The 18,003-nt window shown below is 36.8% G+C and overlaps 1 protein-coding gene across 50 annotated transcripts in view; it reads left to right on the top strand.

The window, feature by feature from the left end:
• Positions 1-18,003, top strand: part of svilb (supervillin b) — a 127,114-nt gene that overhangs the window by 39,821 nt on the left and 69,290 nt on the right. For all 50 annotated transcript variants that reach the window (XM_073930588.1, XM_073930590.1, XM_073930507.1 and 47 more), the window contains exons 2-6: positions 5,364-5,427; positions 14,019-14,098; positions 14,519-14,576; positions 15,076-15,239; positions 16,960-17,671. In XM_073930588.1, coding sequence (XP_073786689.1) covers positions 14,569-14,576; positions 15,076-15,239; positions 16,960-17,671 — 884 coding nt within the window. In that variant the 5' untranslated portion in view covers positions 5,364-5,427; positions 14,019-14,098; positions 14,519-14,568. The remainder of the gene's footprint in view (positions 1-5,363; positions 5,428-14,018; positions 14,099-14,518; positions 14,577-15,075; positions 15,240-16,959; positions 17,672-18,003) is intronic.

Here is an 18,003-nt window from a genome sequence, read left to right as displayed (position 1 = left end):
GATGATGTGATTTTGAGGGAATGGGCGTGGCTAACATACTTAACCATACTGCTCCAACTGTCAGTTTCGACAACAAATACAATGGTGAGCAGGATGAGTCTGTTAGGTTGTAATAACTCTTCTAAACCCCCTTTCTTTCTGATTAAAATGCCTATAACGTTACTTTAACTACATCCATTCAGCTCACGGTCGAAAAAACAAGCCACTTCTACTGTTTGCTCTTTTAATATTTTGTTTCTCTAGGAACTGCGGCACAATATGAATAAAAATTTTGATTTTAGCTTCCGGTTCATGCACTGAATCTCCATTTCATCTGCTAAAGCTTTACAGTGGTAACTGATTTAATGTCACATCTCTAGTCCCTCCAGCTGTCACACTGTATAAACCTGAGCAAACTGTTCATGAATTGACCTTAGCTTGGCAGCATGTGATAATTACTGTTGTGCTGTCCACACATCAGATCATAAAATCCTTCACACAGACCTTGTCTAGAAGTGGACATCGCTCTGTAAACTAGTTGCGTTATAAGAAGATGCGGAACCTTTGAGCAGGATCTATTTTTTACCCTGATCTACAAATGGTATTTTTAGAAAATACCTTGTTCTTCTTGTCTCTGCTAATTTGTGGCTGTCAACATCCTCAGATGATTCTCTGGGATTGAAATTTAGACTTCATTGAAGTACATGAGGATTTTTTAAAAAACACGTTTACTTTTGTTTGGCTGTTGATCATCCTCAGATTTATCTGTTGACCAACACTGGAAAGTGTTAAACACAGTAATTCATAAAGTTGTTTGCAATGCTTTTGTAGTCTAAATATTTAATCATTCTTAAATCAAGGATTCTCTGGGGCAGTACCTTTTCAAAAGGTACATATTTGTACTTGAAGGGTCCATAAAGGGTGAAGCAGTGGCACAGTAGGTAGTGCTGTCGCCTCACAGCAAGAAGGTTGCTGGTTAAAGCCTCGGCTTAGTTGGCGTTTCTGTGTGGAGTTTGCATGTTCTCCCGTTTCCGTGGGTCTCCTCCGGGTGCTCCGGTGTTCCCCACAGTCCAAAGACATGCGGTTCAGTTGAATTGGGTAGGCTAAATTGTCCGTAGTGTATAAGTGTGTGTGTGTGTGTGTGTGTGTGTGTGTGTGTGTGTGTGTGTGTGTGTGTGTGTGTGTGTGTGTGTGTGTGTGTGTGTGTGTGTGTGTGTGTGTGTGTGTGTGTGTGTGAATGTGAATGTGTGTGTTTGGATGTTTCCCAGAGATGGGTTGCGGCTGGAAGGGCATCCGCTGCGTAAAAACTTGCTGGATAAGTTGGCGGTTCATTCCGCTGTGACGACCCCGGATTAATAAAGGGACAAAGTTTACAAGAAAATGAATGATTGAATGAATGAATGAATGAAGGGTCCATAAAGGTACCTCAAAGGTACTTTTTAGGTATATTTGGGTACTAATATGCACCTTTGAGGGACCATTGTGGACTCTTTGGGTACAAATATGTATCTTTTCAAAAGATACAGCCCCAGAGACAACTTCTGTCCCTTTATTTCTGAGAGTGTAGACAGTAGACTATTGTAGAAAATAGTGTCTTGTCTTGAAAAATAATGTGTCGAAATTGAGTTTTTCCTGAAAACAAGCTAAATAATCTGCCAATGGGGTAAGCTAAGTTATCTTATGTCAAAATGAAAAACAAGATTACTTTGTTTCTTTGAAGGAGAGCTTGCTTAATTTAACATTATTTCTGAAAACAAGACAATATTTTTTGCGTGTCTAGAAATCGCTTCTTGATGTAAGAATTTTCAGAAATGTACTTGAAACAAGACAAAACTAAGTAAGAAAAGCATTTTTACAGTGTAGTAGAGCAAAAACTGTATGATGGGTTTAATAGCCCAAAGTATAAAGGCATGGTGGAATGCTCTTGAATTTTTTGTTGTTTTTTGATAACAAATGGAGACATTCTGGAAAAATAAGCCATTTAAATGATCCTCCCTTATCCTAATGTCTTTGATTCCTTTACCATAATTTAAACAACATTGAATGACATGAAGTTCACACAATTATTTAACTTCAACCTGTAAAATAAGTTAATACATGGAAAACTGTTAATCCACACTCGCACCAAGATTGATAACTATAAATAATCAGCATTATGTGTTTGCAATAGGCTACTTATGATGTGTAAAGGCATGCAAGGTAATATTGTTATTCACTTTGCAAAAACAAACAAACATGCATCTCAACAACTTTAAAACCATATATCCATTGACTGTGTGGCAGAGACTATATTTATAATATTAATAAATCTAAAATCTAATAAATAAAAATAAAAATATATATAAATAATGTAAAAATTTTATTTACGTACACGTTTAAGGCTGGTTTATACTTCTGCATCAAGTGATAGGTGTGACCCACGACACCTGTCTTGCATGTAGTTGTGCTTTTATAATTTTAGTGTTTGTGTTGCTTTGCAATAACACTTCCAATACACTAGCTGGCAGTGGGTTTATATGTTCCTCTGCATCGTTACGATGTGTAGTTACATTTTCTAAGAGGTGCGTCAGCATTTGCATCAGCCACAGCGAGCGATATGTGACCGCGCGAAGGCTGCGCCATGCAGTGTGCACTTGATACAGAAAAAGAAATCAGCCTTCATGTGTTGCCAGTTCTAAAAATAGCACTTGAGAGAAATTACTTCACTATACAAAATCTTATAAATATACAAAAAATTTTACAGTGTTTTTAAAAAAATATATATTACTATATATTATATAGTTAAGTAATATCACTCGAGTGCTATTTTCGGAATGCAACGCATAAGCGTGCACTGTAAAAGTTGCTGGGTTCCACACAAATTGATTAAGTGAACTTAAAGGGCCATGAAACCCCCTCGTTTCAGCAGGGTGTTTTCACACCTCTACTTTGGTAAAAGTCAGAAAAGTGGGCGTGTCCAGCTCTGTTTAGGGCGGAGTGTCGGAGGAACTAAAGTGGGAGGGTGTGGGAGTGTCTATTTGGGCACGCGCGAGTTTCAGTCAAAATACTCACACACAGTAGAAAGTGATGGTGTTTAGTTCGATACGAACAAACTGAATAAACAAAGAGCACTGGTCGCTCACTTACCAAATCTGTAGAGACAGGACAATCACCAGCAACTAGAGCCGCGTCTTTATTAAGAGAAGACTACAAGCGAATCCAGATCTCAGCGTTTGCAGATGAGAACAGCTCTCAGGTAAACAATAATCCTCCTTAGACACGTAAGTTTTTGTTGTCGAGCGTCGCGTACACTGTTAATCCACACGTGACTCCAGCTGAGCTCTCACAGAGAGCAAATGAAAACGAAACTTAACGGCAGCAAACTATAAAAGCAACACTTCACGCTTGTTTTGCCAACACAACGTGGCGTCTATAACGTGTAAACACAGTAATGAATATTAATGAAGTTGCACAATAGAGCGCGCTGATTGGTTTGAACCAAGCCTTACTCATGCATTAATGCAACACACTGTAAGACGTAATAAGACTCACTCTGGCTCAGACGTCCAGTCTGCACGCTGGAATACAAAGCTATTATGTCATGACCGTGACGCAGCTTCAAAAATTCGTTTCAAAAAGGAAGTACGAATTTGCTTGAAATAACGCAAAAACAACCAATTTACACTTTTTCGTGAAATATAAGTGTCCTAATAGTGTTTTTAGCAGTGTGGGACACATATACGACTGTCAACAGCTCAAAAAATGTGTTTTGGTGTTTCGTGACCCTTTAATTGATTTAACAAATTTAAAAAGTCGTCTCTCAAAAAACTGAAAAATTAATTCAGCTTATTTTAAATAAGTAGTTTGAACAAGCAGCAAAAATCTTTTTTGAGTGTGTAGATGAATGTGATTTTTAAAATTATTATTTATTTATTTTATTTTATTTTTTTTGCCAGTTCAGCGGACAAGAAGTGTACATTTCTTTTCAATGGAAATAGTAGCATGATATGAGTAGCATTTATTTCATGATATGTTTTGTTTGTTTGAATCTGCTGACATAAAGCCTTAGTAAATATCAAATATCCTCCGCATTTGTCTTAATTACATAGGTTTGTAATGAATCATGCGAGTCAGTGATTTAGTGATCCGTTCATAACAAGTCACTTACTTTGTTTCAAAGTAATCCTTTTAAATAGATCATTACAGGTCCACGAAACTCTCGAGTACTTTTTTTTTAGATGTTAACAGATGTGTGTGTGTTGAGCATCAGTTAAGACAATGTTAGCACCTGTAAGCTTTAATTGTGGGGAAAACTGGATAATTTTCAGCTTTTGTCAGCTGATTTCAGCTTCCGGGTTTGAAATGATTTTTGGGGGAGGATCAAAATCGGCGACATAGCACAAAACTGCAAGTGCAAAGATGACGCGTTGGTTTCTCATTATTATTATAGCGGAGTTTTCTTATCCTATGAGAAGAGCCTGCTTCTTAATTATTCATGACTGCACATGCTTTCTGAAAGCAAGGAAAACCTGCCAGTGCCAAGCTGCGAGACACGGACCCACGGCACACAGTATTTAGCTGTTCATGAAGGGTCGAATGTGTTTGTTTCCATGATCCACGGGGTTTGTTGTATGTTTTTCCCTGCGATGCTGTCAGGGCCGAAACAGCAAAGCTGAGGAGCAGTACGAGAATTGGAGAATGGCGGATGTTGTCTTTTATCAGGAGTTTGTTTACATTTAGACACATCGCCATGCTGCTGTGTTTGCCTAAATCAGGGGTAGCCAACCCTGTTCCTGGAGATCCACCTTCATGCAGATTTCAGTTGCTACCCATATCAAACACACCTGAACCAATTAGTTAGGACCTGAACACCATGTGATAATTACAGGCAGGTGTGTTTGATATGGGTTGCAACTGAAATCTGCGGGAAGGAGGCTCTCCAGGAAAATAAAATAAAATGTAAAATGATGGACACTTCACGCACTGAACGACTGCAAGTTTGCTCATGTAGCGGAAGGGGCGGAGCTATCGGGCGCATATGTTTAATAACTTTATTTATTTTGGATGGTGAGAAGCAAAATTCTCCTACGAGAGTGATTATAGCGCCTCCCGATGGTGAATGCGGTTATACTCACGCCAGGTATTATTTGATAATTCGGTCTTTATTTAACTTATTTGGCAACCGTCAAACGTCATTAGGGGAACGGTTTGAATTTCCGCTTAGTAAGAAAACACTAGTGTTCCATTTTGGACGACACTACATACATATACTATCCTGTTGAGTGTGTAAGTGCATGAGTGCATAGTGTATAGTGTGCCATTTGGGACGCAGCTTCTGAATTTCAGACCGTTTCTTTTTCCATTGAAATGCACACTTTTAAGACTTGTCTCATTTCTTCTTGCAGGCTTTGTCAGTGAAGCTTCTGCTAAAATCTACAGCCCTGCACTGCTAAAGAAAAGAGCAGTAAGGTCAGAACTGCATTTACTATTTTGTTTTAACCCAGCTTTGGTGTTTTTTTTTTTCAAGCTGATCCCATAAGTCTGTCTCTGAATTAATCTCTTTATGTTCTTTAATACTTAGTACTAAATACGGTTCATTAGATGCTACTGAAAATCCTTTTAGAGATCTTCTACAGAAAGTTATATTCATTTAGATGTGCAATGTGTGTGTGTATTACTCTGCACTTTCTGTTTTGTCATATTTTGCTACTGTATTTGTGAAAGTTGAGCTCCATGATATTGGAAAAATTTGATGCAATGTTTAGTTTTGCTTCTCTATATATTTTAATATCAATACAGTTTCACCAGATGACCTCAATAGCTCTATTTGTAAAGAGTTAATCATTTGTCATTTGTATAGGAATGTATCTGCTTAAAGTATAAGCCATTAACTAACACTTCTAGCTTAATACTAATTAGCTGTTTATTAATAGTTAGGAAGGTAGTAGTTAGGTTTAGGTTTAGGTTAAGATTAGGGATACAGAATAAGATACTTTATTTAATAGGATCCTTTACTTATGAGCAGTTAATATCTTATTATTAGGTAGAGCTGGGCGATAATTCGATATCGATAATTATCACAATGTATAATTTTTTTGATAAAACGGTAATGACAGTTCGACAAGTGTTCGATAATATTTACGCACTCTGTGTAATGCTACGCAGCCATTTTGCAGCCTGCCCTTGCGGATGCCGCACGCAGTACAAGTCTACAGCCATACAGTGTTAGTTGCACATGAAGGGGTAAGAAAATATAAGGTAAAAAAGGTCAGAGTCACAGACGTTACTGACAAGAAACATGACTAATCATCAGTAGTCTGATCCGAATTCAATCCGAAAATAAACAGAGCCACGTGCACTGCAAACTGTGCAGACGACTCGTGTCATCAAATGCAGACAACACCACAAACCTGTTTCATCATTTAAAACAATACCACCCTTATGAAGATGCTAATAAAATTACTGACCCAAACAAGTGTTGGTAAACCAGCGCAACTACCCAGCAGTTTCATGTCATCATTTTCGAAAGCCGTGCCTTAGGCGAACCCCCCCGAAAAGACAGCTGAAAGATTTGACAGACAACACAATCTCAAACACATCTCAATGAACACTTCACGAGTTCACACTTGCATTCGTTTAAGTATAAAGCATATTTGGCGTGCTGTCCGGGGGGAGGGCTCTGAGCTCGAGGAGACACCCCAACTCGAGTTATTCCCCTTATCAGGAAACAAAGAGGAGTTGGGATTCGAGTGAAGTATCTAGCCCGGCCCCAGAATGCTTCCCCCGGGAATGCAATGCAAGAGGTGAGGTGACGGGGTGGTGGAGGGACGTTAAAGTCGTGAGATGCTGCAGGTAAGACAGCTTTGGTATGTATAGGGGTTGCTAAGAAACTGATTTGATGATGGGATAATTGTCAATGACGTATTCGATACTGAAACTTCTGCGCATGCTCCTCCCGAAATTTGTTTACAAACATCACTTGATGCTTGCTGTAAACTACAAGCTGCATTACTTAAGGGCATTTGTTACAACATTTGTTGCCAAGCTTATGTTTCCTTTTTAATATTAAGATATTTTCTTTGTTCCTCATCGACGGTTAAAGAACCAGTCTTTATGAAGGACATAATCACCGACGAGATATGCTCAAGACATAATCTTTTATCAGCTGGTGTTTGGTCTGGTGCAAAATGGCTGCCGTCGCGTCATCCAGGTGGATGCTGCACACTGATGGTGGATGAGGAGATTCCCCTCTATGTGTAAAGCACTTTGAGGGCTCAGAAAAGCGCTATATAAATGTAAGGAATTCTTATTATTGATATTATTAAAATAATATTAAAATGCAGCAAATATATGACAGACGTTTACAACAGTAGTGGATCATTAATTAAATCCTTTTATTCCACAGAGCGAAGCATCATGCACCCGCTAGTTGTTTAAGATGGGCACAAACTAGAAATAGATAAACTTTATATATTTTTCTTTGAAAATGTATCTTTTTGCAATGAGTTTCGTTATGTATAATGTGTCATTTAATTCTAATGTACAAGAAGAACGAATAACATCTGAGGTGAAGCGCTTTGAAACAAGTCCGCTATAGCATTTGCTTTAGCGCCAAAACAATCCATTAAACTGTTTTCACAGTTTCATTTTAATTCATTAACGAAGCGCGGTTTGAGCATCATGAGCTGGACAATTTTACAAGCTTTTGGCTGCACTGATAGTATTCTTAGGTTACCTCAGAAGAATAAACTCAGTCTGAAGGATGGGCAAGAGCTCAGAAACCCATTGAGTATATGAAGAGGCTCCACGCATGTCTCCCCGTGATGCGTGATTTATAAAATGAGAGTGCATAGGCCTATTCATGCCAGTTTGTGAGGTAAATTTAAAACACCCGTGGATATAACCGTGATCTGCGCCTTTTTTTCGCGTCCCACAATATGCGATGTCAAGAGGGTGACCGCATAAGTAGGGTAAACTGTCTCACAGCGCACAGCATAATTAAACTTTGAAATGTCCATGCTTAATCAGTCATTGACAAGGTGTATTGATTAAAGGTTATTGACAATCAATCAATCAAGTGATCGTTAGCATCCCTAAATAAAATAGAAAGGATAATTCACCCTAAATTCACCACACTGACCATTAAAAGAAGAGTTCATCCAAAACTGAACATTTTGTTATCATTAACTCACTCGTTACTTCTTCAAAACCAGTTTTAATTATTTACTCATGTATTTATTTATTTTGATGTTCAACAATAATATCCAATAACTTGTAATGTCTTTGGTTATTAAAAACATGAACAGTAAATGCTGAATTAAGATTGTTCTTTTGTTTATTATTTTATTATTTATATTATCAGACAGCTAAAACATTTCACAAAATGTGTTAAATCAGCTGCACAATGCGATTGGTTTACTGAAAATCCTATAAATTTAATAGATATAATGATGTGATTTATTGTGATAATTATCGATATCGACAGATAGGAAAAAAATATTATGATAATTTTTTTGCCAAATCACCCAGCTCTAATATCGGGCATGTAGCCAGTAGTTAATAGCACAAATTGTGACCCATTGACATGTTTTTTATTTAATTTTATTTTTATTAAATTTTTTATTACATTTTAGTTTTTAGTGCAACAGTTTCTCCACATCAAAAGTTACTTGTCAGTCCATGATTCAGCAAACATTTGAGAGACAAATCTCTTTTAAACCAGCGTCCATGCTATAGTACAGTGCTTACTTTCTAGCCAAAGAAAAGAAAGATATCCAAAGACGCCTTTTAAAGTTGTAAAGAAATTTGTCTTTTTGAATCTAATGAAGAGAGCACAATGTCAATAGTCTGTTTATTAATAGTCAGGAAGGTAGAAGTTGCGTTTAGGTTTTGGGTTGGATTATAGGGATGCAGAATAAAATACTCTGATTACTAATTACTAACTATTCTTATTTTAATAATAAGCATGTAGCCAGTAGTTAATAGCATGAATTGTGACCTTAACTAAAGTATCACGAAATAAAATTGAAATGGCAAGCAAAGTTAAATACAACATAGATGTAGACGTAAATTAAACGATTTGGGAATTTCTGGGGAGTCGAACACTATTCAGGAACAAATATTAAATAATCATTGCATGATATAAAATTACTACTACTACTACTCTCTTCTCTTTGGTCTCACTCATAAATCTCTCCGTAAGCTTCAGTTGGTCCAGAACTCAGCTGCCCGTATCATCACCAGAACCCCTTCTTCTCATCACATCACCCCTGTCCTGCAGCAGCTTCATTGGTTACCTGTTCTTTTTCGAATTGACTTTAAAATCTTGATGTTAACATCCCAAGCCGTCCGCAATCTCGCCCCTCCAAATTTGTCTGCCCTCATCCACATATCTGTTCCTTCTCGCACCCTGCAATCTTCTTCCTCCCTCCACTTGTCTGTTCCCTCTTCTCGCCTTTCAACTATGGACAACAGAGCATTTAGCCGCTCTGCTCCGCGGCTTTGGAACTCATTACCACCTGCCATCAGAAACATTGACTCCCTTACACTGTTCAAATCAAGACTCAAAACCCACTTATTTAAGATGGCTTTTAATAATGAATTTTATTTGCACTATTGCTATGTATATTTTATTATTTCTCTTGTTGTTTTATTGCTATTGTTGATTGTACGGTGTCCTTGAGTCTCTAGAAAGGCGCCTTTAAATAAAATGTATTACTACTACTACTACTACTACTACTACTACTACTACTACTACTAATAATAATAATAATAATAATAATGATACAATAATACAATAAAACAAAAATAAACTATTATTTTGATTGAGAAATAATCAAATAATATGAAATTAATCTTTAAGCTTCAAACATTTAAATTGTTGTGCCCAAATGGCTTAAATTTGCCTGAAATACTTACATGATCACATGCCTTAAAAACAAATGCAAATAATGAACTTTGGCTTTCAAGGTTAAAATTTGAAATGTCTCCACTATGTTGCTAATTGTTAATGTCTGGCCTGTTATAATCTGACATTCTTCAACATTATAGATGTTGCTATGTGACTATTGTGGATATCAATGCTGAAACAATACACATTGTGCAGTCCTACGTGAAAGCATTGATGTTTTGGTCACTAATTGTGATTAATGAATCGATGTATTGTGCAGTGTCCTGAACAATGAAAAAAGGAGAAGAGTAGACATAGTCTCTTGTTATCATCAGAGACCCAGTGTGTGTGTGTGTCTGTGTGTGGGTTATCTTTTATTGTTCCCATCGGTTAAGCTGTTAAAAGAGAAACATGTGCCCTTTCACGTCATGTCTTTAATGTGTCTAAAATAGATCAAAACATCAGTCCTCTGTGCAACACAATCTAGAACATAAACATGTCACAGAAAATCTTGAATGGAATGAATGTCATTGAGTAGTTTTTTTAGGGTTTCTAGAAAAAGTGCCAATGTAATGGGTTAAAAATGTAACCCTGTTTGAATACCCAAGTTACTGAAACATATAAGAAATTTGTCTTATTTTGCACAGGTATATTTGTTGGAATAGCCAAAAATATTAGAATATTAAGTAAAGATCATCTTCTGTAAAGACATTTTTGCACATTTCGTTCTCTAAATATATTACATTTAATTTTAGGTTGTTATTATGAATTAAGACTCTCCATATACTTTTAGTATTTCGGTTATTATTTGTTGAACCCTCAGATTCCAGATTTTCAAGACAGTCACACCATACCAAACCAACCATATTTCAATAGAAACCTTATTTATTCAGTTTTCAGGTTATGTATAAATTACATTTTGTCAAAAATTTGCGTTTTTGACTTGTAGTCCAGGGTCATATGTAAACAAATAAAATGGTTATAGCGGGAAAACCTATTCAGGTAATGTATACAAAGCCTAAGTCAGAATACACTGCCTGACAACAGTCTTGACGCCTATCCAAGTTTTAAGAACAACAATTAATAACTTGACTTCTAGTAGATCATTTGGTATCAGAAGTGGCTTATAAGAAAGGCAAAGGCCTTTAGATTATGCTTATTTTACCAAAATAAAATATGACCATGCCTTGATTTTTAATTATTTAATGATGACAGTAAGGTCTGACTTTGCTTAGACAAAAGTCATAGAATATAAAGTCATGGTGCAGTGGAAAAAGAATGGATATTGCGTATGACTTCCATGAGCTTGGAGAACTGCATCCATACATCTCTGCAATGACTTGAATAACTTAATGAAGTCATCTGGAATGGCAAAGAAAGCATTCTTGCAGGACTCCCAGAGTTCATCAAGATCCTTTGGATTCATCTTCAAGGCCTCTTTCTCCATCTTACCGCAGATATGCTCAATAATGTTCATGTCTGGTGACTGGGCTGGCCAGTACTGGAGCACCTTGACCTTCTTTGCTTTCAGGAACTTTGATGTAGAGGCTGAAGTATGAGTTGGAGCGCTATCCTGCTGAGGAATTTGCCCTCTCCTGTGGTTTGGAATGTAATGGACAGCACAAATGTCTTGATAACTCAGGTTGTTGATGTTGCCATCCACTCTGCAGATCTCTTGCACGCCCCCATACTGAATGTAATGCCAAACCATGATTTTTTCCTTCACTAAGCTTGACTGAATTCTGTGGGAATCTTGGGCCCATGCGGGTTCCAGTAGGTTTTCAGTATTTGTGATGATTGGGATTCAGTTCAAAAGATGATTCATCAGAAAAATCGACCTTTTGCCACTTATTCAAATGATCAACTAGAAGTCAAGTTATTATTTGTTGCCCTTACAACTGGGATCAACGACAAGACTTTTGTCAGTTAGTGTAAGTAAGAAGTCAGAATCTAAGTCAAGAAATGTAGCCTCAAGCAAAACTCATAAAACAAGCTCCAGTTGATTTTAAATGGCACAATGTTTTTGACCTTATTCTTCATGTACAAGCAGGCACCTCCATTGAAATCTTTTGGCTTGAAACTTAAGTTCTGATTCACTTCCATTGATTTTAAGACATTAAAAACAGCTTGTTATGCATATGTCACAGTCATACACACACTTGTTTGTAAAGCAAGTAGTTTGACTGTTTTCTGTCATTTATTATTCCTAGTCATTTCTCCCATATGCAGCTGAATTGGAACTTCTTAAACAGTCGCAAGATCGGGAACGCTTCCACATTGAAGAATAAGGTCATTAGGATGTGTACAGTACTGGCAATATTTCCCATAATCAGTTATTCTTCCTTGTAAAGTTTCCAATTTTTGGGTGTGTAAGAAAAGTTTCCGCGAATGCAATCTAAACTGGTTGACGCCCTCATTAGAGATTGTTCTGCATAGCAGCATGTGTAGCGAAAGGGCTGTGCTGTAAACAGGAGTAATTGGAGTGTGCTGTTTGGCCTAGCACGACTGGTACCATGGTGAAGGGGAACTCTAGATGTATAAATACTTTAGCAGCTCTTCTATTCCTGTGGCCAGATTCAAGTAAACGTTCAAGATCCTCATAGCTAATTCAACTTAAAATGTCACACGCTGGTAGATTTGACCACATGCTCCTGAACCTGCCATTGTAGAATTTTGGAGGGATCCTGTGCTAAATGTGCTTTATTTCGAAGGTTTCCAGAGATAAGATGCAGGTTGAGTTCAAACAAACTAAGCACATAGTGTGTTTACTGTGATTTCGCAGAAGAACATCTTGTACCTAGGTCAGCGTCTTTGTTGATACTAAAACAGCATTATCTAACAATCAGATTTAACAATCAGAATACACTTACTGTAGGTCAATTCTCTCTTCAGCTGAGAAATTATTAGGGTTAGACCTGGGATTAAATTATAGACATTGAACAATATATCTGTCTCTGTGTCTTAGTATATCTGTATCTAGATTTGGCTCTGCATCTCTTAATATCCATATCTACAGTGAGAAGTTTGTGTAATAAATTGAAATGATCCAAGGAAAAAGTATTGAACACATCAAGAAAAGAAGGTGTGGAAAGGCAGTGAAAGCCCAGACAGCAACTGAAATCACTCAGTAGTTCTTCAGCAATCCTCTGCCCTTCATCATTGTAGATGAAAATTGGCTGCTTCAGTCCAACATCTACATAATCTGGATGATGAAGATGAAACCAGAGTGGACATTTCAGCCAGACAATGATCCAAAACACAGCCTAGGAAACTCTCAAATGAGGAAAAAAAAAGCCTTTTATATAAAGTATCAAATACATTTCAATGTTTCAGTGTTTTCTCCTTGTGTCTTTTCATTGTTATTACACATGTTTCAGTTTTTTTGTTTTGTTTTTATGCTTGTATTGTTGTTGTTTTTTTATCTAAATCTGGTCCAATTCCATGTTAACAGCTCCTTTAGAAACATTATTCCCATAAAAAAACATGACATGTTCAGTACTTATTTTCCCCACTGTATATATCTATATCTATATCTCTGTAAATATGCCTGTATTACTATATATTTGTCCATATCAGTGGTTCTCAAACTGTGGTATATGTACCACTTGTGGTGCGCGGGCTTACTTCTAGTGGTATGTCCATGGTACATATATTTAAAAATGTATAAAAAATGATTTATATATGAATATGATGACATATAGCCTATATTTCCAGTTGTTGATAGTTTACATTTAAATACAGGTGTGTGTGTGTTTTTTTTTTTTACTTTTTAAGAACAATAACCTACCATTTTTAACTTTTAAAAGCACATTTTAATTTAAATGTTGACATTTTTAGTTTATTTATTTATTTATTTATTTATTCATTTATTTTACATACAAGCACAGTACAGGGTTAAAGTTCAAACAATTTTATAATGTTTAAAGTAGCTGAGAATAATATTCTTAATAATAGGAATTAATCTGCCTCATTTTTGAATTGTACAGAGCTGTAGCTGCTTTACAGGGCCTGCTACACTACACTACTGTATTTCAATACTGCTTATTATGGTGGTACTTGAAAAGACAATTTTTTTTCTGAGGTGGTACTTGATGAAAAACGTTTGAGAACCACTGGTCTATATAATACTAAAGCATTAATGAATCATGCACTCTTCCTCTTTGACTTAAAGCTTTGGCGTGGATGACCGGAATTCACTGGTTCGGAGTACTACAGATATTGATGAAAACATCCTTGCTGTGCTTCCCAAAGGTGAGAATCTCTAAGATTACAATACATTCAAAGGGATAATTCCAAAACAGAAAATTCTTTCCATCATTAAATCAACCTTCGTTAGTCCCACAACACCTTGAGTTTATTTTCTTCTGATAAACACAAAGGAAGATAGTTTGAAAAATGTTGGAAACCTGCAACCATTTACTTCCATAGTATTTGATTTTCCTGCAAAGGGTTAATTGTTATAGGGTTTTAACATTTTTCAACAATACCTTCTTTCATGAAGTGGAAAGGGAAATTCATAAAGGCATGCAATCTTTTTGAGGGTGAGTAAGTTATGAGTATGTTTAAACTTTTTACGTTTAAGTTTAAAATTGTTAAAGGATTGGTAAGTCGAACAATTCTTTAGTATAAATTTGATATTGATTAGCATGCTTCTTTGTTTGTTTTTTTAAGTTTCAGAGCTAAGGAAGCAGTTTGAAACCAGTATCAGAAGTGGTCCAGAAATGAACAGGTATATTTGTTTTTCCAAATGTTTTCTAAGCATGCTGGGATTACATTTGCTGAAACAGTAAAGGAGTATGAAACTAGCAATGCTGAAGATTGCAAGAACTATTAACATGCATACTGTTCATTGGAAGCAAATTTGGATGAAATCAGGGTGGACATTTCAGCAAGACAATGATCCAAAACACATCCAACGAGACTCTCAAATGAGGAAAAAAGCCCTTTATATAAAGTATTACATTCATACTCAAACAGTAAAGGAGTATGACATTAGCAATGCTGAGGATTTGAAGTAAATTTAGACTCTACCTTGGAAGCAATTTTGGATAATAAAAAAAAAAAAATATATATATATATATATATATATATATATATTATATATATATATATATATATATATATATATATATATATATATATATATATATATATATATATATATATATACTAATACTTAACTGTATTTGCATCAGGGTTGCATTAACCATATCATTGTCATCATTCAGGAAAGAGAGAATAGCACGAAGGTTGGAGGGAATTGAGACGGATGTTCCAGCTGCTCTTAATACAAGCATGCAACACACGGCCGGCCTGGTGACCAATCGGCTACTGGAGGAGGATACACCACGCTACACACGGGCCTCAGATCCCAGCGATCAAGGCATTGTGGGTAAGACTCCACAGTTTTTTTTTTTTATGTGCCTGTGTGAGTGTAGGCAGAGAATATATATTCTATTGTTTTGAGTTGTAACCCAATGTGTGGTCAAATATATACTAGGGCTGGGCAATTAATTAAATTGAAATTGTAAACACAAAGGTTTCTGAAGAATGCAAAAGAAGCTACAAGAAGGCGTGGCCAACCGTTGTCATTTTGTTCAAATATAGTCTGTTAGTCAATTCAAGGCTACTTATGAAATCCAGACATAAAACTGTATGACAATGTTTCAGATGACTGTTCTAGAGCCTACAGCTAATCAATCTGTCAGATTCGGGAGTGCATTCAGGTTCTAAAGAAAAAATGGAAATAATAAATTATCTTAAATAAAACAAATACATTTATAGAGATGGTATATATATAAGAATATAATTTCACTCACCTGGGAAATGGAGGCCACGTGAATAGCTTGTGTGCACAGTTACTGTAAGTGCACACAGGGTGCCATATCATTTTATAATTGTAAGAATTAATTCCAAAAAGCAACTGACTGTGTAAAGCCACATAAAACAACACTAAAATACGATGTATATTCTGAGTTCAGCAGCTAATCAGATGGAATCAGTTGGGTGAGGTGAAGTGATGGTGATCAGCGAGACCTAGCTGTCACTCAAGTGGCCACGCCCTCAATTATGCAGACTTAATATAACTTAATATAAACAAAAATGATGTGATATATAAAAAAATATCACCCCCCTGACAGTTGTCATGAAGGGTATTATTAGCTATATGAACCAAATCGTTCTTTGTACCAGGCTGTAAACACCTTTTTTTCTGCTGTAAAGTTGATTGTTTTAACAGTGGGCTCAATTGAAATCTGCTCTATTGTGGAGCCAGGCCTAGTGGAATTTCGATAATTAGCAGTTCCAGTTACTTGTGTATTTATTTCATGAGAGAGAGCAGGAGGTTGCCGCTTAAAACCCACAAACCCCTCTAAATACACAAAGTAACTGAGTAAATCTCATAAGGAAAATAGCGATTCTTGAATAAACAGAGGATTTAACAGCTTTCTTTTATTCTGCATGGCTAATAAACACACAAATATGGAATCATCTTACTCAAGGATTGATTTCAAACACTCTACTGAAGTTTGAATCCTTGGAATAAAACCATGTTATTATAAATGTGGTATTTTTACATCCAGCATTTACTACATAAAGCTGTATTTCATTGATAAGCCGCACAAACTGCCGTCTTTATCACAGAAGCATAATCTTTATGTCATTATGGACTGATTAAATCTAATTTAATTTAAAAATTAGTTGTTTTTTTTAATAGCTTATCATCTTGTTAGTAATTTTAATAGTAACATTTACTATCGTTGTAGTAAATATTGCTCCATCTGAACAAGGTTTACCAGAACTGGCTTTACTGACAAATGCACATAGAAATAGCTTTTGATTAATCGCCCGGCCCTAATAACGACAAACCCAATTGTTGAGTTGAAAAAAGTGTCATGTAAATTTATTTGAAGAAAGTAATCAGATACAATTTTAGGTTATCAATCTACCAAAAAAAAAAACAGAAAAAACATAGCACCACACTTAACCTCTAGCAATACCTACACAAACCCTAACATTGTTGCAAGTTTTGGACAAGTAAGGAGTACTTCTTTAATAATTAACTTGTTGCTCTTTCATTCCTCTTTCATTCCTTCCTGTTTGTTATGCTGTAGTGCGGCGCTACAGTCGTGAAGAGATAGAAGCTCCAGAGCGGCAATCCAGAGCTCGGACGCGTCCAGATCCACAGCCGTCCACCCATCCTGTCCCAGCCAACCCTACCCCACCGGGGTCTGATGCAACAGGGTCTAAAGCTGAGCGTATCGCACGCTACAAAGCTGAACGGCGGCGACAGTTATCAGAGCGTTATGGAATCCTTCTTGATCAAGAGGTGGATCTGGATTACGCACCACGTTATACACGTGCACGGAGAGAGTCTGACCTGTCAGAGAGAGGGGCTCCACCTGACAGGGGGCGTGGGGAGAGTCGGACAAGGGGCGGGGCATTGCAAGATCAAGAAGAGGGGCGGGACCGAAGCAGCAGCAGGTCTAAATACAGCAGTTCTGGAATGGGCCGGGTCTTCATGTCATCTGACCCCACCCCCAATCAAGCTCCGCCTCCATCAGGCATTGATGCTGAGCGAGAGAGAGAGAGGGCAATGAACTTGGAAAACTATAGACGGGCCCCTGACCGAAGTTCAAAGCCACACCCACAGGAAACTCCCATGGAAACATCAGCAGCCCAGCCAACGAGAGGGGTTGCTGTTATAACTGTGGCGAGTTCTCCTAGGACAGCACGCAGGGCTTCGTTACCCACAACAAAATATGGCATCTCTCCTGGAGATCTGTTCATCGAGCAGCAAGCTCAAAATATTCTCAACAGACAGGGGTAAGTATGTGTCATGTTTGCTATTGAGCAGCTATTAGCAATATATTAAAATACGAATTTGAATATGTTGGAAAATATAAATGAGTTATAATGGGTATGTGAATTATGGGATGAGGAACAGCATATTTTCAAATTCTCATGAGAAAAGCTGCAGAAAACGAGTTCAGCTTCAAAAAAAAGTTGCATTTTATAAATCTTTTAATTAAGTAGATTCAACAGGGTTAACAATTGCCATCATCTATCTATATCAGTAACCTTGTGGATCTTGCCAAGGACTTGTGCTTTGTTTTTTTTCTTCACTCAGATAATGCTGAAAATCTTGAACATACTCC

Source organism: Danio rerio, chromosome 2 (genome assembly GCF_049306965.1).
Source record: "Danio rerio strain Tuebingen ecotype United States chromosome 2, GRCz12tu, whole genome shotgun sequence".
Lineage (NCBI taxonomy): Eukaryota > Metazoa > Chordata > Actinopteri > Cypriniformes > Danionidae > Danio > Danio rerio.
This window is presented reverse-complemented; position numbering and strand designations above follow the sequence as displayed.